Source organism: Myxine glutinosa, chromosome 10 (genome assembly GCF_964187855.1).
Source record: "Myxine glutinosa chromosome 10, kmMyxGlut1.1, whole genome shotgun sequence".
Taxonomy (NCBI): domain Eukaryota; kingdom Metazoa; phylum Chordata; class Myxini; order Myxiniformes; family Myxinidae; genus Myxine; species Myxine glutinosa.
Window position 1 is genome coordinate 93,643,590 of NC_136270.1, and position 25,542 is coordinate 93,669,131.

At 42.9% G+C, this 25,542-nt stretch overlaps 1 protein-coding gene across 1 annotated transcript in view; it reads left to right on the forward strand.

Moving 5' to 3' along the window:
• Nucleotides 1-25,542, forward strand: part of LMLN (leishmanolysin like peptidase) — a 64,248-nt gene that overhangs the window by 21,696 nt on the left and 17,010 nt on the right. Inside the window, exons 4-16 of the mRNA XM_068126460.2 lie at nucleotides 2,658-2,688; nucleotides 5,052-5,134; nucleotides 8,572-8,689; nucleotides 15,382-15,557; nucleotides 15,671-15,770; nucleotides 15,878-15,972; nucleotides 21,580-21,694; nucleotides 21,887-21,994; nucleotides 23,053-23,129; nucleotides 23,761-23,871; nucleotides 23,984-24,116; nucleotides 24,499-24,652; nucleotides 25,305-25,429. Of these exons, the coding sequence (XP_067982561.2) occupies nucleotides 2,658-2,688; nucleotides 5,052-5,134; nucleotides 8,572-8,689; nucleotides 15,382-15,557; nucleotides 15,671-15,770; nucleotides 15,878-15,972; nucleotides 21,580-21,694; nucleotides 21,887-21,994; nucleotides 23,053-23,129; nucleotides 23,761-23,871; nucleotides 23,984-24,116; nucleotides 24,499-24,652; nucleotides 25,305-25,429 (1,426 nt within the window). The remainder of the gene's footprint in view (nucleotides 1-2,657; nucleotides 2,689-5,051; nucleotides 5,135-8,571; nucleotides 8,690-15,381; nucleotides 15,558-15,670; nucleotides 15,771-15,877; nucleotides 15,973-21,579; nucleotides 21,695-21,886; nucleotides 21,995-23,052; nucleotides 23,130-23,760; nucleotides 23,872-23,983; nucleotides 24,117-24,498; nucleotides 24,653-25,304; nucleotides 25,430-25,542) is intronic.

Below are 25,542 nucleotides of genomic sequence, written 5' to 3' on the forward strand. Positions count from 1 at the left end.
AGTCGGGTGTTGGGCCACCGCATGCATCCAGGATGGCATGGATATGACGTGGCATGGACTCAACAAGGGTCTGGAACTGCTCATGGAAGATGGCCCGGAATTGCAGGAATGTGGCACCGTTCTTCGACAAGGAAATCCTCCAATTCACGTCGATTTTATGGAGGCAGAAACCGCTGTCTTAGGTGCCTCTTCAGACAGTCCCACAATTGCTCTATTAATTGGAATTGATGTCCGGCAATTAGGAGGGCAATGAATATAGATAACTTTGTCCTCCTGCTTCTCAAACCACCCGGTGAAAACATGTGCCCTGTGGACTGAAGCAATGTCGTCCTAAAAGACACCCCTCCTAGCAGGAAAGAAATGCTGCATCGTAGGATGCAGATAATCACTCAGAATGGTGACGCAGTGTGCTGCATCAACCCTGCGTTCAACTCGTAATACCAGACCTGAGCTGCAGCATGCTTATATACACACGACGAGAGGACTGCTCGGAAGAGATTTGTATAATTCACTCGCCTCTCACGTATGTGTGGTGGCCCTATACCTTGCATATGCAATGCCTTCGAAAAGTATTCACACCCCATGTCTTTTTCACATTTTGTTGTGTTACAGCCTGAATTTAAAATGGATTAAATTGAGATTTTATTTTGGTCACTGATTTACACATAATCCCACATAATGTCAAAGTGGAATTTAAAAAAAAATTATTTTTTACAACATAATTAAAAATGAAATACAGAAATATCTAATTTACATAAGTATTTAGCCCCTTGAGTCAATACTTCGTAGATGCGCTTTGGCAGTGATTACAGCTTCGAGTCTTCTTGGGTATGTCTGTGTCAGCTTTGCATATCTGCATTTGGGGAGTTTCTCCCATTCTTCCTTGCAGATTTGCTCAAGCTCTGTCAAGTTGTATGGGGAGCATCGGTGAACAGCAATCTTCAAGTCTTTTCACAGATTCTCAATGGGATTCAAGTCTGGGCTTTGGCTGGGCCACTCAAGGACTTTCACATTCTTCTTCTTAAGCCAGTCTAGTGATGATTTGGCTCTATGCTTGGGGTCATTCTCCTGTTGGAATGTAAATCTTCACCGCAGTCTAAGGTCTTTTGTACTCTGAAGCAGATTCTCCTCAAGGAATTGCCTGTATTTGGCTCCATTCATTGTTCCCTCTACCCTTAGAAGTCGCCCAGTCCCTGCCACTGAAAAGCATCCCCATAGCATGATGCTGCCACCACCATGCTTCACTGTAGGGATGGTGTTAGATGGGTGATGAGCTGTGCTCGGTTTCTGCCAGATGTAGTGCTTTGTATTTAGGCCAAAGTGTTAAATCTTTGTCTCATCAGATCACAGAATATTTTGCCTCATGCTCTCATTGTCTTCCACCTGCCTTTTTGCAAATTCCAGGCATGCTGTCATGTGCCTTTTTCTCAGGAGTGGCATCTCTCTGGCCACTCTCCCATAAAGATTTTGTATCGAAATTTGTGTGTCAAGATTTTGATTTTGTGTCAATCCCTCCCAAGATTTGTGAAGTGCTGCAAGACTGTTATCCTTCCAGCAGGTTCTGCCATCTCATCCAAGGAACTCTGTAGTTCTGTCAGAGGAATTCTTGGTTCTTGGTCACCTCCCTGACCAAGGTCCTTCTTGCTCGGTTGCTCAGTTTGATCGGACGGCTATCTTTAGGAAGAGTCGTAGTTGTTTCTTATTCTTTCCATTCCCTAATGATCGAGCTCACTGTGCTCTTGGAAACTTTCAACACGAGAAATTGTTTTCTCCCCTTCCCCAGATCTATGCCTCCTCACAATTCTATCTCGGAATTTTATGGATAGTTTCATGGACTTCATGGTAGAGTTTCAGCTCTGACAAGTACCATCAACTGTGGGACCTTATATAGAAAGTTGTTTCTTTCTAAATCATGTCCAATCAACTGAATTGGCCACAAGTGGACTCCAATCAAGTTTTAGAGCCATCTCAAAGATGATCAAAGGAAATTGGATGCACCTGAGCTCAATTTGGAGTGTCATAGCAAAGGGGTTGAATACTTTCGGACTCAAGACATTTCAGTTTTTCATTTTTAATGATTTTGTAAAACAATTCTAAAAAAAAATTCCACTTTGACATTATAGGGTTTTATTATGTGCAGATCAGTGACAAAAAAATCTCAATCTAATCCATTTTTAATTCAGGCTGTAACACAACAACATGTGAAAAAGGTCAAGGGGTGTGAATACTTTCTGAAGGCACTGTATATTGAACGACCTGTTCACTCTGGTTTTTCCGTTTTATTTGTCCACTAACTGCACCTCCAATTGAAAAAAGAACATTAATTTCTTTATTTTCTACGTAAAATAGGGCCTAATTATTATTTTGAGCAATTTAAAAGTTCATTTATTTATCTTGTTTCTTTGACTTGCATTGTGCTTGTGGGGTTAGGATGGAATGGGGGGAGGGGGGGGGGGGGTTAGGATGGGATGGGGGGAGGGGGGGGGGGGTTAAGGTCACAAATAATGAGGGTCACTTAAAACATATGGGATAAACGTGGAAATGAAAAACCTTTTGGAGCACATTTCACTACCAAGTGGAAGTTATAATAAGCAATACTTATTATAAGTTGCCATTCTGTTTATGGTCATCTTTTCTTTGTTTGTTTTATCCTGCAGTCTGCCGGACAGACAACGAGATCGGATCATGGTAGGGTAATCAAATGCATCTTCAAGCAAGATTGTTGTTGCTCATGTGCCATCTACATTAATATGTGTGCAAGGGTAGAAGGATGCCTTGGTGGGGGAAGGGTTGGAGTGGGGGGGATTGATAAAAAATGGGATATTTATGCATTTGATAAAATGAAGAAAAATCAGGAAAATAAGTGGAAGGTGGGAAGGCATAGGAGAGTTGGGTAGGCTCAGAGAGAAAAGGAAAAGGAGAGAGGGGAGAATAAAGAACTTAAGAGGGGAGTGCTATGTATGGGGCATTACAGAGCAAGGGAGGAGGAATTAGGGTCAATAATAATTCATACATACATTATTGTTCTATCTTGAAATGTTTTTTTTTTTTTTTTCTTCAACTGTCCACAGTGTTTTCCACAGTGTTTTCCACAGTGTTTTTATACAAGGTCTAGGCTCATGGAAGAGCTAGGACACAGAACAGATCAGGACACAACATAGCAGTCATGTATGACTTCTGCCCACAGAGAGCATCATTTCTTATGGGGGGTGTAATGATACCACTGATGCAGTGCCCCCTGTCGTTGGTTAGTGCAGGAGTTGGAAATTTAGCGAGGAACCGTGTGATAACTTACCTAATCTTTGTCCAACGACACAATAGGCTCCTTTAATTTGACGTCCACCAACTAATGCTAGCAGATGGGACACCAAGTTTAACGTCCATTTGAGGTACTAGGGCGTGCCCGTACTATATATATATCTAAAATTATATCCCCCCCCCCCCCCTCTATTTACATGAAATGGTTTGGTCCATTCGCGAAGCCAAAGCGAACGGCTTGCGAGTACGGTGACAATCCCCCCCCCCCTCTATTTACATGAAATGGTTTGGTCCATTCGCAAAGCCAAAGCGAACGGCTTGCGAGTACGGTGACAATCCCCCCCCTCTATTTACATGAAATGGTTTGGTCCATTCGCAAAGCCAAAGCGAACGGCTTGCGAGTATGGTGACCATACCTTGGGAACCACTTGTCCGATTAATTTCAAACCTTGAAAAGGCACATCCTCGGGTCCCCAGCAATATACCTGGCAAGTTTCAATTAGATCGGACCCGTGGTTGTCGAGAAACAGCGGTCACAGACAAACACACACACACACACACACACACAGACACACACACATACACACAGAGATTACTGGAATTATAGATAGATGGTGCATTTGCTGGCGCCTCGCCCTGCGTACAAAGCACCACCTAAAATATATAGTAGAGTTGAAAATTGAACTCAGACTAGACAGATCAAAGGTAAGATCACTACGTCTGCACACACGTATTGTCAAGACATAGGCTTGATGTTCACCATATACTGTAATGTCTGCAACTATGTACATGCAGGTATCTGCTCGCATCTTTGCAGTCAACAGTGTCGACGTATGTGCAGATTCCCAGCTTATAGTCTACACACAATTATCTCTTAAAACAACATGGATTCCTATTACAAAAAGCCGCTAACTACATTCCCCAACTCTAGATGCAGTCACCACCATTTGATTAGACGGCCATCTCTCTCATAGTGTGTGTGGTGTCACCACACTGAGATTGTGATTGCAGTGTCAGCTGCAGAAACATTTTTTTTTTCTTTTGGGAAAACGAAAATTTAGAAAAGCAATGGGGGGAGGTTGGAGAGCAGGGGAGAGAAAGGAGGAAGAGTCAGGGAGAAAAACAAGGTTGGGTGGGGAGATAAGGGAAGGAAATTTATGGAGCATCGGGAAGGTGGCGGTGTCAAATTATTGCATGTTTGCGTAATATAGCTTGCGTAATAAGTAGATGGTCCCTGTTGTTTACATTATCACATTATGTTAAATTTATAATCATTCCAAACAGGAAACTTGAAACAAACCGGCACAAAGAACGAATGTAACGTATTAAATAAGGTGGCGTATAAGAAAGGCTACATCAACAGCGGTAAACTTCCAAAAAAATTTCTACAAACTTTTAAATCTTTGTTTTATTTCAATGGGATTATATATTTGAAGACTGTAGAACACAAATAATCTTTTTGGCACTTTCAAAAACCCATCATTTAGCAGTACTTGGACAAAATATGACTGCATTTTACATCTCGACCAATCAAATTTGCTGCTCGCAGACCCCGCCCACGTCTGGGCGTTCTATGAACTCTCTAGTTATTAATCCTGCACAAAAACAATCATGATATGTAAAGGATTATGGAATTATTTTTAATCAAAAAAAATACTGAAAAAAAATGTGGGTATGCATGACTAATTTTGTCATTTTATGCATATGTTGCTAAGCACAAAATGAATTGATAATGAATAAATACTGTAGTACGTACAGTATTGGACAAAGTGGACGTGCATGTGCAATAACAGAATGTTCTCCTGCCCGACGCCGTGGCACTGGTAGCTCGTGCTCTTCGAGTGAGAAAATCTGTTGCTAAGCTACGACTGGCCAGGTAAAGCTATTTTTACGTTGCTTCAACATACATTGCATGAAATTTTTATGCCTCCGCCTCCGAAGGTGGCTGTAGGCATTATGTTTTCGGGTTGTCTATCTGTCCGTACGGGCTAAACCTCGTTTTTCTCAGCAACCACATGTCCGATTGAGACAAAACTTTCAGGGTAGGAGTGACACCCATGCAGAATGTTTTTATGATAATTGTGATACCATAGGTCACGTGGTATGATAGCCACCTTGATTAAATGCAAATAATTAAAAATATACATTTCTTGGAAACCGCTGAATGGAAAAATTTGAAACTTGGCACATTGTCAAGTACTCCCAATGGGGAACAAAAGCATGATAATGATAACATTATCAGTGACGTGGTATAAAAAAAAAAAAACCACCTTTAGAGGCCATTTTTCCCCGCAAGCGGGGGTTGGCCTTTTTCGGGGACCATGGTTGTTGTTGTTTTTTGGTCCCCTTTTTGAAGCAATGTTTTACGGCCGGATGCCCTTACTGCCGCCAACCCTTTTTGTCGCCTTTTTTTTTTTTTACAACAAACAGGGAATTGCCAGTGAACTGGTACTCAATTAGCCGACCTTGGAAGGATGACAGGCTGAGTCAACCCCCCTGGCGTTAATTCAGCGATCGACCGGGATTCGAACCCAGGATCCTAGGATCCTAAGCTGGCACCCTAGCCGCTAGCCCAACACCAGGGTTAAACAACACGTGGTATAAAAAATAAAATAAAAAAACAACACGTGGTATACCAGCCAAAAATGTTTTAATCAAATTCCTTAGCCTAAAAATCTGAAATTGCATGCACATGATCTATGACACATTTGTATTGAAATATTAAATTTATGACATCATAGGTCACATGGTTTGGCAGCCATATTGGATTTAACCTAAAACCTTTAAAAAAACATCTTCTCCCAAACCACCAAATCGATTGACTCGAAACTTTACGTATGTCATTGACAAAGCATGGCGATTAAAAGATGACCAGGAAAACGTCATTGGTCACATGGTTTGGCAGCCATCTTAGATAGAAAAATGAACCTTATTCGATCAACATGAAACTTCACAAACGTGATCCCCTACCCATACATATGCAGAGTGTACATTTTTTAGGGTCATGTGTCATGTGGTATGGCAGCCATGTTAGCTTAAAGCCAATGCTTAAAAAAATCCCTTCTCTGAAACCGCTTCACCGATCGATGTGAAACCTGTCATGGCTGGTGAAAATGTGATACTTGAAAACAGCTGAAGGGATTTAAATCAAACTTGTTTATTTTTAGGACAGTGAACGAGAGCATCTACCTGTTTGTGGGACAATGTGGAGGTATATTGGCGACACAGTGGCATTGCTCTAGTTTTCAATGCAAATAGCTGATTCGGGCAATAGAGCTTCCATAAAGTTAGACAATTATGAATTGTAAAGCAAAGGTTACTTGGTTTGTTTGTTTACTTTATCCCTAAAAAAAGAGAAAAATTTAAAGTTGAGGAACTTATAAATAAAGAAGCGTCATTGTTCCAAATTTACTTGTACAGCTCCATTGTCCATTGTTCCAAATTTACTTGTACAGCTCCATTGTCCATTGTTCCAAATTTACTTGTACAGCTCCATTGTCTATTGTTCCAAATTTACTTGTACAGCTCCATTGTCCATTGTTCCAAATTTACTTGTACAGCTCCATTGTCCATTGTTCCAAATTTACTTGTACAGCTCTATTGCCCATTGTTCCAAATTTACTTGTACATCTCCATTGTACATTGTTCCAAATTTACTTGTACAGCTCCATTGTCCATTGTTCCAAATTTACTTGCACAGGTCCATTGTACATTGTTCCAAATTTACTTGTACAGCTCCATTGTCCATTGTTCAAAATTTACTTGCACAGCTCCATTGTACATTGTTCCAAATTTACTTGTATAGCCCCATTGTCCATTGTTCCAAATTTACTTGTGCAGCTCTATTGCCCATTGCTCAAAATTTACATGCACAGCTCCATTGTACATTGTTCCAAATTTACTTGTATAGCCCCGTTGTCCATTGTTCCAAATTTACTTGTACAGCTCCATTGTCCATTGTTCAAAATTTACTTGCACAGCTCCATTGTACATTGTTCAAAATTTATTTGCACAGCTCCATTGTACATTGTTCCAAATTACTTGTACAGCCCCGTTGTCCATTGTTCCAAATTTACTTGTACAGCTCCATTGTCCATTGTTCAAAATTTACTTGCACAGCTCCATTGTACATTGTTCCAAATTTACTTGTATAGCCCCGTTGTCCATTGTTCCAAATTTACTTGTACAGCTCTATTGCCCATTGTTCCAAATTTACTTGTGCAGCTCTATTGCCCATTGTTCCAAATGTACTTGTACAGCTCCATTGTCCATTGTTCCAAATTTACTTGTACAGCTCTATTGCCCATTGTTCCAAATTTACTTGTACAGCTCTATTGCCCATTGTTCCAAATTTACTTGTACAGCTCTATTGCCCATTGTTCCAAATTTACTTGTACAGCTCCATTGTACATTGTTCCAAATTTACTTGTACAGCTCTATTGCCCATTGTCCCAAATTTACTTGTACAGCTCCATTGTACATTGTTCCAAATTTACTTGTATAGCCCTGTTGTCCATTGTTCCAAATTTACTTGTACAGCTCCATTGTCCATTGTTCCAAATTTACTTGTACAGCTCTATTGCCCATTGTTCCAAATTTACTTGCACAGCTCCATTGTCCATTGTTCCAAATTTACTTGTACAGCTCCATTGTCCATTGTTCCAAATTTACTTGTATCGACCCGCTGTCCATTGTTCCAAATCATTGTTAAATCCCATTGTTCCAAATTTACTTGCACAGCAGATAAAATGAAGTATATTTAAAAACGAGTTTAATTCGACCTCTTACTAACTCGGGCTGCACCACGTCACTGCTCTCTGCCGTACGTTGGTCTGTACCACCTCGGTACATATACCCTTCGGTCTGAAAGCAAACTTCACACCGTGAAAGTTATTGTTTTTATAGTTCATATGATCCTTGGTGTCAATGCTGAGAGAGTATAATGGGCTGCCATTATAAGTCATTTGTAACTTAATCTTATTGCTAAAGCCACTATTTATTTTAGCATGACTGGTGATATTGAATCAGTTAAGTCTGCCAAGAGGATTATCCAAAGGCTAAAATATACCTGGTTAGTTATACTGTAGACATATTTGGGCTGTCTTGGCCAAAGGTGATCAGACGGTTCATGTAAAGTTGGGCGGTTCGTGTAAAGTTGGGCGTGGATGAAGAGAGCTTAATAAGTTGTTTTACAAGTACAGTATTTAAAAAAAATGTTCAACGCCTTATTTGTCCTGCTTGTAGTTACTAGTTTTACTAGTTGACTAAAGACTCCTGTACATTGTTATATTGACACTGTGCCTTTTCCACCAGACAATGTGCTACACGAAAGGTGTTTTTTAGGCCTGGAGATACTCGGCACTACTGCCAAAGCACTTGTGCGAATGTCACTTACTGTGGGCCAGTGCCTGTCCCAGAAGAACACCTTCAGGTTGGTTAATTATTATTTTATTTTTTTTGTATACTGAATCGAGGCTCGTGAAAGAGCTAACATTTATTTCACAAACAAATCAACCAGACAAACAAAATATATAAAAAGAGGGAGCGGAAGACAAGATGGGGAGAGAAGGGGAAGCACACAAACACAACATTTTTGTTATAAAGGGAAGATTTGGAACTGTGTTTGAGGAGTCAGAGGAGAGAAAGGGTGGATGTTTAAATCCCTGGTTTTCACCTATATAAAAAAATGGCTGTGTACTTGTGAGAATCGAAGTTAATACTCCATACAAGGGTGCTTCAAATTTGACCTGGACATTAGCTTATGAAAAGTTACAGTAATGAAAGTACTGTATATTAATAATTTTTGATGTAATTTATCTTCAACGTTGGTAAACATTACCTATGATCACGTGTTTCCTGCTCGATTGCATCTGCTGAAAATCAAGATAGCGGCAAGTGAGATAAAGAAGGTGGAACAGCGAAACAACAATTATTTCTGGTCAATGATTTGGCTACATGACGTCTGTTGAAATTTGCGTGCTATTGGCTACAACATATGTTCATGACTATCTGTCAAGGATGTCAGTATTTAATTCGTGCAAACTACTAAATATGGACATAAAGTGCACACAATGAACCAGTCACCGCAACCAAAGGATGTTATTTTGACTGATCAAGGGTGTGCAAAGCTGGACAATGCTTTGAAAAGTAAAGTATCACATTTGAGGCTGAGTTATTTGATGAGCAACAGCCCAAGTCAAATTTAAAGCATCCTCATAAATATTTCCCCAAAAATCACAAGCAAAGTTGCAAGCTCCCTGTCCTGCCTCTGAAGTTTAAGCCACGACACGTATCACAAGAGTGTAGTGGCTAATAACTGCTTACTTTTCTTACAGCGGAGACAATACGGCACTTTTGAAATGACATATCAATGCTAAATGAGGCTTTTTACACATGCGCTGTGTGTATTTACACCGATTCGTTTCTGGTCGCCAGGCACTTTTAACCTGTCGTTGCTAGCGTGAAATCTGTGATTCAAATAGTCTTTTAAACATAATTTTCAGCATTTAGACGACAGTGGCTATTTCAACGTGGTTAACCATAATTGTTCCGTTCCTGAATGCAAATCAGACTCATGAGAATGTAGGATACATGAGAAATATATATGAATGAGAGGAGTTGTGTTCCCATCAATTCCTGTTAATACAATTAGATAGCAACGGCTTTGGTTGTATCTCACTCGCACACACACATCTCGATTTTTCATTTCTGTTCCTCACAATTCTGTCTCTTTCTTCTTCACACAGACACACGCATACACATACACACACACACACACACACACACTCACACACACACACACACACACACACACCTCGATTTTTCATTTCTGTTCCTCACAATTCTGTCTCTCTCTTATTCACACAGACACACACATACACAGACACACACATGCACATACACATACACATACACACACACACACACACACACATCTCGATTTTTCATTTCTGTTCCTCACAATTCTGTCTCTCTTATTCACACAGACACACACATACACAGACACACACATGCACATACACACACACACACACACACACACACACACACACACACACACACACACACACACACACACACACACACATATATATATATATATATATATATATATATATATATATAAAAAAAAAAAAATATATATATATATATATATATATATATATATATATATATATATATATATATATATATATATATACATATATATAAATATATAAATATATATATTGTTGCGGATCTCCGCGCCGGCCTTTTCCCCTTACCAAGGGGGGATTAGTCCCCTTGTCTTTGACTAGCCGACGGGACCCGGGACCGATGACGTCCTTCCCGGACAGTAGGGTTTTAGGACGATGGATTCGCTATTACCTAATTACTCGCGCTGCCCAGAAACGAGGAAATAAGCCCCGCCCGAATCACGGGTGTTGGTGGATACGCCGAGCTGTAGCGCACCCGTGACCCGAGCCGTTATCAAGGACTAGATCCCAATCCAAGCGGTTCTTAATCGTGCCACGCTTACCCAATGGAGGAAATCACAGAAACGGTCGAATTTGGAAGAAAAGGAATAACAAGATTTATTTATGCAATGTACAATGATCAGCAGAAGAAAACACAGTGCAGCCTTAAACAGTCTTATACTTATTCCCTGGACAACGGGCCCATTCACACTCCGACACACTCACACAGGGTTTGCAGTTGACCAGGTCAGCATGTCCAGCGATGGCGTCCAGGCAGCTCGCTCTCCGGTCCCCAACTCGCACCGCAAATAAGATGAATACAGCGGCCAGGAGCTCTCCGCGTGTCGTTGGCGCGCACGGGATAACACGGGGCGAATGGTAGGGCTGGGCTTTGGCGGTTACACTTGCGGCTGCGGCCGCGTACGTAATAATTCAATAGGCGTTAACAATACGCTCTTCAATCAAGGGCTCTCTCTCGTGCAAGTCCTTTCAACACTGTCGTGTGCATGCCGATCCTCTGAGTCCTTTTCATACGAGTGCTCCGAATCAGTCCTTGGCTTCAGTCCTCGACTTGAGCGCCTGCCTCTCCCTTCTCATAACTGAATTCAACACCGCGCATCCCTTCTCATAACTGAGCTGGGGGTCTCGCGCAAAGGGTTTTATTGCCACGCCCTTGGAACCCTCTGGAACTCACCAGACGTTCTTCACCACGCCCTATCACGCCATGCCCTCAAAGCCCTGGTTGGCTGGTAGCCCTTACCGTCATCGCCTTCTGACGTGCTCCTTGTCTCTGCCACACCCCGACCCCACGCTCCTCCCTCTTTTCAGGCCTACCTCGTGTCACTTGGCTAGTTTCGAGCCAACAAAGGGCAGCGAACGCTGCTGGCAGCCAAAGCGTAACAAATTGCGGGTGGCCAAAGCGTAACAAACTTGAGGGATGCCAAATGGGGCGCGGGATCAATTATGCCCACTGATGTAATTGGGGGGTGGCGCAAAAATGAAAGGACCTAAGCTCATTTCTTTACACAACGCAGATGTTACTAGGGAAGTGGCCTTCTCTTACACATACTATGACATAACTAATACTCTACGTGGGCCTACGTGTTGCTTGTGGACTAACTATGGGGGGCAAACCTTTAACCTTTAATGATGTCATATTTACAATCTCAAAACCGCAACAATATACAGACTTGGCATTTAATATGGAATTTTTTTTTTGTGGGGGTGGTGAACTTACCTTTCAAGATGTCTTAGAACCAAAAGTTCATTAGAATTATGTTGAAATTATTCTAGATTTTGTTAATGTGACCTTTAAAAGAAACAAAAACCACATTTGACATTTCGAAACAAATAAATTGATCCTTGAAAGTGATGTAAACTGATATCGAACTCAATTCACGGACAGTACTGTGTGAAACTTCTGTACGTTTTCCAGAAGTATCTCTTTATTTTGCACATTAGCCAAATTTTTTTTTAACAAAAACAAAAGTTAAATTACGACTGGGATTACGGACAGTAAAATTACAGTTCAGTACTTCGTGTAACCCCCACGAGCATTCAGGAGAGCATGTACACGTTGAGGCATGCCGTTCACGAGATTTGCCAAGGTTTGGACAGGAATCGCTTGCCATGCAGTGACAATAGCCTGCTGCAATTCACGCACAGAGGTCGGCTGCTGGTCCAAGTGGTCGATTTGACGCGATAATTCTGCCCACAAGTTCTCTATCGGATTCATATCCGGGGACATGGCAGGCCACTCCATATGCTCTACACCACGGTCAGCAAGAAAGTGTTGGATCATGCGAGCATGATGAGGCCGTGCATTGTCATCTTGGAAGACAAAGTTTCCTCGAAAGGCTGCACGAGCAAATGGAAGCAATGTTTCTTCCAGAATGGCCCTGTACTTGAACTGGTTCAGGTTTCCAATCAGAACAACCAGGTCAGTTTTGCCCCCTGCATGAAAAGCAGCCCAAACGGTCACCCCACCACCTCCAGCTTGGACTCTTGGCACTATACAATCTTTGTTGTAGGCTTCATGCACTTGTCTGCGCAATCAGACGTGGCCATCTTGACGATAGACCAGAAATCTAGACTCGTCACTGAAGATCACGTGATTCCAGTGTCCTGGCTGCCATTGACGGTGCTCTCTGGCCCACTGCAATTGGCGCTGGTGGTGTCTGGTCAGGCGTGGCTTTCTCAGGGGACGCCTGGCACGACAGCCTGCTTGAACCAGTCATTGGTTGACTAGCCTTCTGGATACAGGCACATTTGTCAGTTGCTGCCACTCAGCCCGAAGCCGATTAGCTGACTTGGTACGGCCATTGCGGACTAACCGGTGCAGCTGGCGATCATCCCTCCTTGTGGTTCTGCGGGGACGTCCTGGCCTCGGGATTGGAGTAGGGACACCCCTCTGAGCATTTCGTTTCAGGATCTTTGACACCTGACCTTGAGTGATGCCATACTGCCGAGCAATAGCACGCTGTTTCATGCCGTAATTTCGTAAAGCCACCACTCCATGACAAACAGCATTGTCGAGTTGACGGACCATCTCCAGAGGAAGCGGCAATAACTTTTGGAGACGTGCAGCAGTTGTTTTCCACTAATACAGAACGCAACAACCCTTGTATACCCGACTGTGAAGCCAATCATCAAATACACCTGTCCGTACATTTTGCCACGCCACCTGTGATATAATCCTGTTGTTGACTTCTTGCTGCGACAGACAATCAGTGACATGGTTCTTTTAACAAATAAATCACCAAAGTGTAAAAGAAACTCACCAGATTGATATACTGAGTTAAGAAAGTAAACCCAAGTCAAGGAAAAAAAAATATTCCATATTAAATGCCAAGTCTGTATATATATATATATATATATATATATATATATATATATATATATATATATATATATATATATGCGCACACACACACACACACACGTACACACACACATATACACAGACACATATACACACACACATACACACACACACACACACACACACACACGCTTCTTCTTTCACCTATAGATGCAAAAATCTAATATTTTTCTTGTGGCTCTGAAACCAAACAAAAGATGTATATTTATTACTGCACTCACAGCCCATACAACTCGCACTCACACTCCTCCTCCCCCCCCCCCCCCTCACCACCCATCCACCCAGACATGGTCAATAGTAAATATCTCACTTTGGCTGGCAGGAAGGCCGAGAGGTACACACAGTCACCTCTAAGCTGTCTAGCCTGGGTTCGAATCCCGACCCAGCTCTAAACTGTCATCCCGGTGTTTCATGGGCAGGGTGATTCATCAATGTGTGTGTCGTCCGTCAGATGGACATTAAATGGGCATCGTGCCTGCCAGCATTCGTTGGTGGATGTTAAAGATCTTATGGTGTCCTGCGCGAAGAGTACGCGAGCTCTCACCGGCACCATGGCCAAATTCCAAATTCCTGCCCTAACCGGCAGAGGACATTGCATCAGCGGTGCAGCCACGCCCTCAGCCAAATAAAGAACGAACAAAGAACGAATCATAATTTTCAACTTACCCTGTGCATCAACAAGCCACATATGACCTTTGCATCGGTGGAAACACTATGGTATGGGTAAAGCCCCAGTCACACCGGGCCTGCGACCAGGTTACGACCTAGCTGCGACCGAAAATTTTGTGAATCGCGGGCAAATCGTAGAAAGAGCGCGCGACTGGTCGCAGAGGTCGTGGGTGAGGTGATCGCCAGAGCAAAATCAGTCGCAGCAAGGTCGATGGTCATGTTCAAAATTTCTGACCTGCGATTCCAAATCACAAGAGGTCGTAGACAGGCCTTACATGGTCGTACCACCAGTCGCGCATGGACGCACCACCTGTCGTGCATGATCGCGGGTCAAGTAGTCGCAAGATTGGTCGTGCTATGGTCCTGCCACCTGACGATTGGTGGTGCCACCTGTCGTTCAACCTCATGATCGGTAGTGCGACCAGTCACGACCTGTCCCGACTGGTTGCACGACCTTATGATTGATCACCACCACTATTCGCACGATTACATACGATTGATCTTGCGATCGATCTTCTCCAATCGTTGGTGATGGTACAACCACGCCTACCACCAATCGTACGATGACCTACCATAAGTCATGAGCAATCGCAGTTTGCGATCGCAAATGGAGAGCGTAGCAAACATTGACGATTGGTCGTACCTCGGTCGCACGATGCCATCAATCGCACGATCCAGAAATCGTACGATCCAGTGTGACTGAGGTCTTAAAGGTGGCTATATACAAACTGGCCTTTCGCGGGCCCGTATCGTCGGAGGTTTTTGCAGTATGGTCTGCAAGATATCAACTTTTTGGATGAGTTTATCAGAAAGTTCTCCAAATGTGTCATTGTGCAAAGACACATCACCCCTTACTTGCAGGTACATTTATAAGTATTTTTTGGCTTCGTTAAACATTTTTTTTTAAAGTTATTTTATTCCACAATCCCTATGTGCCAGGCATGAAATATGTCTAGTCCGCCCTGATTGACCTCGTTACTAGAGATTTCTGTGCATGTGCAATGAGCAATATTGAGCGGATTATGTCATTTTGAAAGAGCCGTATTAGCTCTCCTCTTTTGTGGATAAAAGCTTATTATTCCGATGACTGAAATTCTACAGTATGTCTGCCTGCAGCGATGTCAGCGATGTTCAGAACTGGGACAGAATTGTGGGCCAGTCAGCCTGCCAGATGGGCCTGGTGAGGCTCACGTAGACTTCTTGCTGTACGTGTCCGCTAAGAACACAGTTCGGTGTCAGGGAGGTTCAACAGTAGCTTATGCTGCACACTGCCAGCAGGGTCAGGATGACAGGTGAGCCTGAATTTGAACACTGATCCAGAAGGCAAATCCTAGTCACGTGAGGTAATTTACCAAACGTAACCTCCCCTGCTGATCATTGTGTTTTTGTTGTCCGTTTTGTTAAGACCAATTGCAGGATATGCCAACGTGTGTCCCGAGGCTCTGGCAGTTAAGCACGGCAAGCTCACTGTTACAGCATTGCTTCACGAGATCCTGCATGCCTTGGTGAAGAACGGCACTACTCAGTTTCAGACTTTATATGTAACTGTATGGCATGAAATGCAGTTGCCATGGTGATGGGTCGTCGTAGTAAACATGGATGTGCTCTGCAGGGTTTTTCGGCCAGCCTGTTTGCATTCTACCGTGATAATAATGGACAGCCATTGACGCCTCGTCGTAGCAATGGTCTCCCGGCTTTCAACGCAAGGTGAAGTGTGTACATTTGTTTGAATTGAAGGTTGCTTTGTTGGTGCAAATGAAATGTGCGGAGATCACATTTAGGTGATGGTGATTTGTGTGCACTAAATGCAACGGCTGAAAATTTAGTTTGCAGCTTGTTATAAAAACTTAACGACAGATTCAAAAACTTGTTTTGTACATCGTTCTTTTATACTTTTTCTCCAAATGTTTTATTTATTTATTACGAGCAGATAACCCGGTTCCACCTGGCTGTTTAAGGAAATTAGTTCCCATTTGAATGTGGAATATTTATGGAGTTTGCTAGGTATGTCCTTTGACAGCATATTGGCAGGGACCCATGGAAATTCCACGTAATGTAAAATAGGCCTTTAAGTCCTCAATTCCTTCCTTCTTCAAGCCCCCCCCCCCCCCCCAAGTCCTCAAACCCCTCTCTCAGCTCTGTCCTCTCTTTCGCATTTCTTCTTAAAGTCACCAGCCCTCACCCCAAACCCCGTCTGCAAGCCCCCTCCAAACTTCAAGCCCTTAGGGCCCCCCCAACCAAAGTCTCGACTCCCTCATTCCCTTCTTTGCCACCCACTCCAATCTCTGTCCTCCACTTCCCCTTTCTTCTTCAGGTTCTTAACCCCCCTCCCAACCCCATGTCCTCAACCCCCCAACCAAATCCTCAACCCCCCAACCAAATCCTCAACCCCCCCATCCAAAGCCTTAACCCCTCCCCCCCCACCCAAAGCCTCAACCCATCCACCCAAATCCTCAACCCCCCCTTTTCTAACTCTGTCCCTTTTATACTCCCTCCCCTCACTCCAACTCTCTGTCTTCTACTCTCCCTTTCTTCTTGAAGTCCTCAACCCCCTCCTCTCAACCCCAGGTCCACAGCTCCCCCTTTTAGTTCAAGTCGCCAACCCCAAATCCGCATAATAGTCACCAATGTCAATGCCCTGCTTGAGCAGTTAAGACTGCTGAGGTTTCTCTGTGAATGAAATAGACAAAAAGGAAATCATTCATTGGATGGAATGGTTAGGGCGGCGGGCTTGGGATCCTAAGGTCCTGAGTTTGAATCCCGTTGAATTAACGTGAGGTGGGGTTGACTCAGCATGTCATCCTTCTGAGGTCGGCAAAACGAGTACCAGATACAGTCACGTGAAAAAGTAAGTACACCCCATGTAAATTTTGACTTTTTCAACATATTTCAACATACAGCTATTTGATCTTCATTTCAACAATATTGATAGATAAAGGTGATATAATATAAAAAATATCATGAAATATTTACATTTTGTAGTCCATTGTATAATTTAAATAAACATAAATGAAAATTTCGCATGTGGAAAAAGTAAGTACACCGCTACATTTATCACTACTTCAAATACCTAAAATTAGAATCAGGTGCACCAGCTCAGGTGCAAATGATTATAACATCGTTAGAGAGGATCTTGGAGGAACCTGTCTTATTTAAACCTCAGACATTTAGTTTGGTTTGCTCTTTGTTGTTGAAGTGTGCGGCGTCACCATGCCGAGATCAAAAGAGCTCTCTGAGGCCTTCAGAAAGAAGGTTATAGATACCTACGAGTCTGGGAAGGGATTTAAAAAGATCTCCAAGCAATTTAAAATCAATCATTCGACTGTCCGGAAGATCATCTACAAGTGGAGAAGATTCCAAACAACTGCCAACTTGTTCAGGCCAGGCCGCCCCAGCAAGTTCAGCCCGAGAGCAGACCGCAAGATGCTGAAAGAAGTCTCTAAGAACCCCAGAATGCCATCACGGGACCTACAGGTAGCTCTTGCCACTGTTGATGTCAAAGTGCACGAGTCTACCATTAGAAAGAGGCTGCACAAATTTGATCTACATTGGAGGTGTGCCAGGAGGAAACCTTTGCAGTCCAGAAAGAACATCAGGGCAAGACTAAAGTTTGCCAATGAACACCTAGGCAAAGACAAGCACTTCTGGAACAATGTGCTCTGGACAGATGAGTTAAAGGTAGAGCTATTTGGCCACAGTATCATAAGAAATGTTTGGCGAAAACCAAAGACAGCATTTGACCAAAAGAACCTGATACCAATTGTAAAGCATGGTGGTGGAAATATTATGGTTTGGGGCAGCTTTGCTGCATCAGGGCCTGGGCAGCTCACCATCATAGAATCCACTATGAATTCTTCATTGTACCAGAGGGTGCTTGAGGATAATGTGAGGCCATCTGTCAGAAAGTTGAAGCTCAACCGAAGGTGGACCTTGCAACATAACAATGACCCTAAACATACCAGTAAATCCACCAAGGAATGGTTGAAAAGAAAGAAATGGAGGGTTCTGGAATGGCCAAGTCAAAGCCCGGATCGAAATCCCATCGAGATGTTGTGGGGGGATTTGAAACGAGCTGTGCATGCAAGAAACCCCTCAAACATCGCACAGCTGAAAGAATTCTGCATGGAGGAGTGGGCAAAAATTTCTCCCAGTCGATGTCAGAGACTGGTAGACAGTTATAAGAAATGCCTACTTGAGGTTGTTTCTGCCAAAGGGGGCAATACGACCTATTAGAGCCAAGGGTGTACTTGCTTTTTCCACATGCGAAATTTGCATTTATGTTTATTTAAATTATACAATGGACTACAAAATGTAAATGTTTCATGATATTTGTTATATTATATCACCTTTATCTATCAATATTGTTGAAATGAAGATCAAATAGCTGTATGTTGAAATATGTTGAAAAAGTCAAAACTTTACATGGGGTGTACTTACTTTTTCACGTGACTGTAACTGGTTATAGAGAGGCATTGCATCAGCGGCAGACGTGCCCACAGAAAAATGATGCAACCAGCAGCCGGGTGGCTGCACACGAACCACCCACCATCACTCATATGTGTGCAAACCAGCGACTCTGATTATACATACACCTCCCGTGAAACATCGTGCTTCCGCTCACACAAGGCATTGTCAGAGCGCGTTCTTTTGTATGCCTCACGTAGATGAAAAGGTAGTGGAAGCATTAGGAGTCTCAGGTTCTATTGGTAAGGGAATCCATTCCCAATGGAGTGTGAAATATTTATGGAGTTTGCTATGAATGTCCTTTGACAACATAGTAGTCACTAACTGTTAAGACTGCTACGGTTTCTCAGTGAAATAAATCGAAGGAAAGGCAACGATTAGTTGATAGAATTGACTGAATAGTTTGTGGTTATATTATTTTTATGTCTGGTAGGTGTGTGAACCAATGACTCTGAACCTATACACCACCAGTGTGCCCAACAAAAATGTACATAACTCAAAATTGCATGAATATCGATATTTGTGAACCACCACATGCACTATCTAGACCTAAGAGCTCTTAAATGAGGCATCATTCAGCATTGTACGTGCTGTGGTTACGACGTTTATCCCATTCAGACACAATCGCGCAACTTGTATTTTTATATAGATGGATAGATAAGATATCATATGCCATCGACTTTTTCTCATGATGTAATTGCCCATCTTAATGACAGATTGTGAAACGCCCACCAACTATTGTTAGCAGATCGCTGTCCAAGTCAACGTCCATCTAGTGATGCAATGCCCTGCTTGAGAAGTATCATTCCGACAGTTATAGTCGGGCAAGAATGAAACCCAGACTAGACAACTCAAATGTAAGTGTGCTTCTTCTGCACCATCTTGTTGGAACCAAGGCGAACAGAACCTCCGACCATTGTGCCACAAGTCATTGCTGCAAGATAAACAGATATTGGCGTAGCATGGTTGTATCGAAAAAGGGAATTAGATAGACAATGACTGCCAACTTTTTGTAAGAAAAAACAGCAACTACAATAAAACATTTACTGTGCAATTTTTTTTTGGTTAGCCAAATTATGTGTTTATTAACGCACAGGTTGTAAACCTGGTGCGTTATAGCGTTTGCCTGGGAATTTCTGTCTCTCCAAAAGTGAAGCTCCGTTTCTGTCGCTCAGATGTGTAAACATGACGTCATCAAATCTATATTTAGGCTAACCATGGGCTACCCCTTTGGCTGGTACGCGGCCGCTCGCTAGTACATAATATAGGATATATTTGTTATATGTTATGTTATAGGATATATAGGATATATGTTATATGATATAGGATATATATAGGATAGGTTATAGGATATATATGTTATAGGATAGGAATATAGGACCCAAATGACCCAGAGGACCCAAATGACCCAGAGGACCCAAATGACCCAGAGGACCCAAATGACCCAGAGGACCCAAATGAACCAGAGGACCCAAATGACCCAAATGACCCAGAGGACCCAAATGACCCAGAGGACCCAAATGACCCAGAGGACCCAGAGGACCCAAATGACCCAGAGGACCCAAATGACCCAGAGGACCCAAATGACCCAAATGACCCAGAGGACCCAAATGACCCAGAGGACCCAAATGACCCAGAGGACCCAAATGACCCAGAGGACCCAAATGACCCAGAGGACCCAAATGACCCAGAGGACCCAAATGACCCAGAGGACCCAAATGACCCAGAGGACCCAAATGACCCAGAGGACCCAGAGGACCCAAATGACCCAGAGGACCCAAATGACCCAGAGGACCCAAATGACCCAGAGGACCCAAATGACCCAGAGGACCCAAATGACCCAAATGACCCAGAGGACCCAAATGACCCAGAGGACCCAAATGACCCAGAGGACCCAAATGACCCAGAGGACCCAAATGACCCAGAGGACCCAAATGACCCAGAGGACCCAAATGACCCAAATGACCCAGAGGACCCAAATGACCCAGAGGACCCAAATGACCCAGAGGACCCAAATGACCCAGAGGACCCAGAGGACCCAGAGGACCCAAATGACCCAGAGGACCCAAATGACCCAAATGACCCAGAGGACCCAAATGACCCAGAGGACCCAAATGACCCAGAGGACCCAAATGACCCAGAGGACCCAAATGACCCAGAGGACCCAAATTCTATGTATGTTTCTATGATGATGTATGTTTTGGTGAAAGTACATAATGTGAATACTAGTAGCAATTTTACAAAAACCATGGCATAATTTCAAATCTTGACCCGAGATGATAAATTATGCTACATCATAATTTCCATGTGCCAACCTGGGCGGAATCCAAGTGGATTCACTTGACTTGTTTTTGCAATAGAGGTGTGTGTGCATGTGTGTGTGTGTTATTGGTTGTTATCTCCATATGTGGGTTTCAGAAGTTGGAATGGAGCCCTACCAAGTCTCACAGTATCCACCTTCATGTGTGTGTGTATGGATGTATGAGTGTGTGCACGTACAGTATATACGTGTGTGTGTGCATGCAAGTTGTTGTTGCCTGCTATCTCCACACGTGGGTGGGTTTCGAAAGATGGAAGGGAGACCTACCAGGTCTCAAAGTATCCACCTCCATGTGTGTTTTGTGTGTGTGTGTGTGTGTGTGGGACAAAATTTTTTTTTATCCATGTGGTCCACGCATTATAGCTCGGACTTGCTGTCTTCCACTGTTGGGAGATTGTGTAATTTGTCAATTGGATAACATTACGTGTCGAGTATGTGATGGCGATGCAAGTACCTGAAGAATACATTTCATTATGTGAACGATTTGTGATGTATAAAGGAGGCTTGTGTGCAACTTTTTGCGGAAGCAGCTTAGGGCTATACCAGTGGAGCGAGAAGGTGGTACGTCACGTGGAACGACTGTGGTTGCAGCGAGATGGGCACACAACTCATGAGGTTTCCCTTCTCGTCACACCCAACGTCATGGTTCGTATCCTTGTGGAAAACCTCTATTTTGGGTGTTTAGTTATGCTCCTGATATGATTAAATAGCAGTGCTTGGTGCTTTTGGGTGGAAATAAATTTCTTAACTTTCATTGTAATCAAAATGCAGATCAGAACATTCGTACAACAGATATGATTGTGGTACATGGTCGTTTGTGTGCATGCGTTTTATTAGGCTGAAGGGCGCAAGCACTTTGGCTGTCCAAGCTTGGAGGGGGTGGAGCTGGAGAATCAAGGTGGAGTTGGGACTGAATTGAACCACTGGGAGATGAGACTTCTTGGGGTATGTGGAACCCACTTGGCAGTATTTTATTTTTAGCCGCGTCGCAGACGCTGGTCATAGAGTGCCCTCTGCTGTTGTTGTTGTTCTTCTTGTTCTTGTTCTTGCAGAGAAGACAAAACCTCAAAGCTCCACCAATTCTGGGAGAGGCTTCATATAAACAAATATCCACCATTTTATTAACTCGCATAGCTTTGAGGCCTGTTTTGTAGGCCCGTGGTGTCTTCCTCTCTCACACAGTTTTATTTCAAATCAAATTCGATATATCATTTCATTTTTCACAGTCGGTAACATAGTTTTAGACTCGGTTGAAAAAAAACGGGAAGAAAATCCGATGAAAGTTGCCCTTTATAGAACGAAATGAATTCTCAAAGGCCTGTAACTTCAAGTCCATTGAGATATTTTTTTTTTAAATCGCGGCATGGTCAGTCATACACCACCCGAAATAACAGACGGGAAAATGCCGAGATATATATATTTTGTTTAAATCGCGGCATGGTCAGTCATACACCGCCCGAAATAACAGACGGGAAAATGCCGAGATATATTAAAAATTCGCCCATTTGATGACAATCGTCACGATGAAATATTTAATTTATACGTCGTCACAATAATGTGGAGAGAGGAGCATAGCTTCGTTCACGTGTCGCCACATACGGGAAATTGCCGAGATATATATTTTTTAAATCGCGGCATGGTCAGTCATACACCGCCTGAAATAAGACGGGAAAATGCCGAGATATATTAAAAATTCGTCGCCACACACGGGAAATTGCTGAGATATATTTTCACTTTGCACAAAAATAACATCAAGTAATCGAATCAATAGGAATGTCCTGTGCCTATAACATCGACGTTATAGGCACAGCTGCATCTAGGCATTGTGTAACATCGACGCGGCTTTTGTTTTAATTAAAACTTTTTGTACTTGTTTGTTATGAAACCATGGCATCTGAAGTTTAGTGTCTTGGTTTATGGATGTTTTAGTGTAATGTTGGGGGTAGTTTGAAACATCATGATGGATGTAGATTGTAGGTTTAAATTAAATTTCTCTTCTTCAGAACGAGGTGATGACAGGTGCACACACAACTTCAGGACCGCTCTCCCGCCTCACCTTGGCACTCATGGAGGATACTGGGTAGGGTTTCTGCACACTGAATATTCATTTTCCAAGTGTCTGTGTTGCTAGAAAGCTCAGCACCAACATACTAGCCATATAGTTATCTCGACCTGGTTGAATTCTCGGCAGAATAAGAGGGTAACCTCCACTCCCTCCCCCCACCCCCACACCCCCCCGGCAACCTCCATGATCGGTAATCGAAAAATCGAAGCCCGAGTGATTGTGCGAGCTCCTGTCATGTTTCCATATGTCAAGTTTCAGATCAGCCAGGCAATAAGGGAGGAGTAGAAAAAATAGCAAAAAGTTGACGGACGACTGGACAGACAGATATCCGGACATCACAACCCATTTTATAAGTTAATGTCTTTGAGAATCGAGATGAGATGACCTAATAAATTCAATGTTTCCTTTGCGTTCTGTAGAATTTGAAGGTTGGTAGTTGTTAGTCAGATGTTGGTCTGTATTCTGGTACCAGTAAGGTCAACTTGTAATTTTGAGGTGGTGAGCAAGGTGGTTGTGGTGGTTGATGTTGTACGTTGTGGTCATAAATAATTTAATGGTGGTGATTATGTTAGTATAGGAGGCAATGCTGAGCAAACGGTAATCAATCATGTTTGATCATGGTGCTTATGGTATGTTATCCTTCCAGCTGGTACTGGGCAGACTACAGCATGGCACAAAAACTAAGTTGGGGATTCCAATTGGGCTGCTTGTTTGCACAAGGAAGCTGCCTGGAGTGGGTGAAAGATAGACATCACCGGTAAGAATATGTCAGAAGAACTTACATTGGAAGCTGGTTAAAGATGTAACGTCAAGGTAAAAATACAAAAGGGATCAGTCACATGACTTTAGGTGCCGAATTTGTTTGCCAGTGGGTTGGACACATGGCCATTCTGCATCTCTCCACGTGTCTCCTCTCGTCAGCTCACATGCGGCGCTCATCATGCAAGTGTAACCCGATGCAATCTCCGCCGTCATCGAGCACCCTTACCCCATCAGTACCAGGTAAAACATACCTCATCAGCAAACACCAATGTAGTGTCTGATAAGCAGAGGGACAAATAAAATAGGGTCATTAAGCTAAATTACATAGCAGCCAACTACTGCTTGGAACAGTTGAGTTGGTTCAGGATGTTAAATTTATGTTGTCTCAGGAAGAAAGGAACTGAGCTCCCTTATTCTTTCCCGAGAAGGAATCTTCCTGAAGTCTCGTTACACTCGCATTGTATTCCTCATATTTTACTCCTACCTCTGATAAATCAACTCCAACTTTAACCATAATAGGAATGTGCGTGCATAGAGACATCATGACAATATACCATCGGGCAACATGAAAGATTGCACAGCAGATAAATCCTTTGTTTCTCTCCAAATGGCCCTCACCCAGTATTTTGAAGTCATGCCATGGCTGTCAGCAGAAAGCGCTGCGAGAGTTGGGGGTGGAGTGGAACTTGCCGATTTTTGTCCATTTGGGCAGGAGATCCACCAGGATACCGAGAATCAGCATGGCATAGACTGCACCAATGTGGAGAACCAGCCTGGTAGGGATTACAAAAATAACTGGAACAGCACTTGGTAGAGAGCGTACCTCGTCCAGGCTAAACAATTTACGTTTTTTATCCCACTGATACGCCGGATCTGGATCCGGACCTGAACCAAAATCTAATCGGCTTATTCTTGTCACCCAACCAACTCATCCATCAAGTTTTGTCATAATCATTACATATTTTTTGAAATATCGTGCTATATATCATTGTTGGCCCTATCTTTCAATGTTGAAGAATCACTTTAAAATTTTTTTTAAAAATCTTGTAACCGGATCCAGATCTTTACGAAAGTCATACATCCTACCTGTCCACCAAGATTCGTACAAATCCGTCCATAGCCTTTTGAGATATCCTGATCACAAACAGAGGTGAAAACCTAACGTTCACCTTCAGTGGCAGAGGTGACTATTTTAAATAATTGGATTTGTCTGTGAAAAGAAAAATGTTCACGTGAATGGAAAGGAAAATTGGATTTGGATTAGTGAAGGTAAAAAAATCAATAAACCATGGTTACGATGGTGGATAAAGGAGAAATAGGATGTTTGGAAGAGCGAATGAGATAGAAAAAAAATGAAAAGGGTAAGCTTGCCGAACAGGTGTAAAACCCAGGGTTTATTTCACCTTCCTTAAATCTTCTCCAATGCAGATTCATCACAGAACGAGGCACACAAAGAGTTTGGAAATGGATATTTTTGCCTGAGGCAGGAGGCTCCACCCGGGAGGTGCTGGACCAACTCTGAACAAGCCCTTTGGGGGGCTGGCTGCTACCAGGTACATTATCGTGCAAGCTTGTACAGCCACACTGGTGTATGCAAACATGGTAAAACAAAATCGCAGACACTGTTAATTTTTGCCCGTCATAATTCATCACTCTTCGACAACGT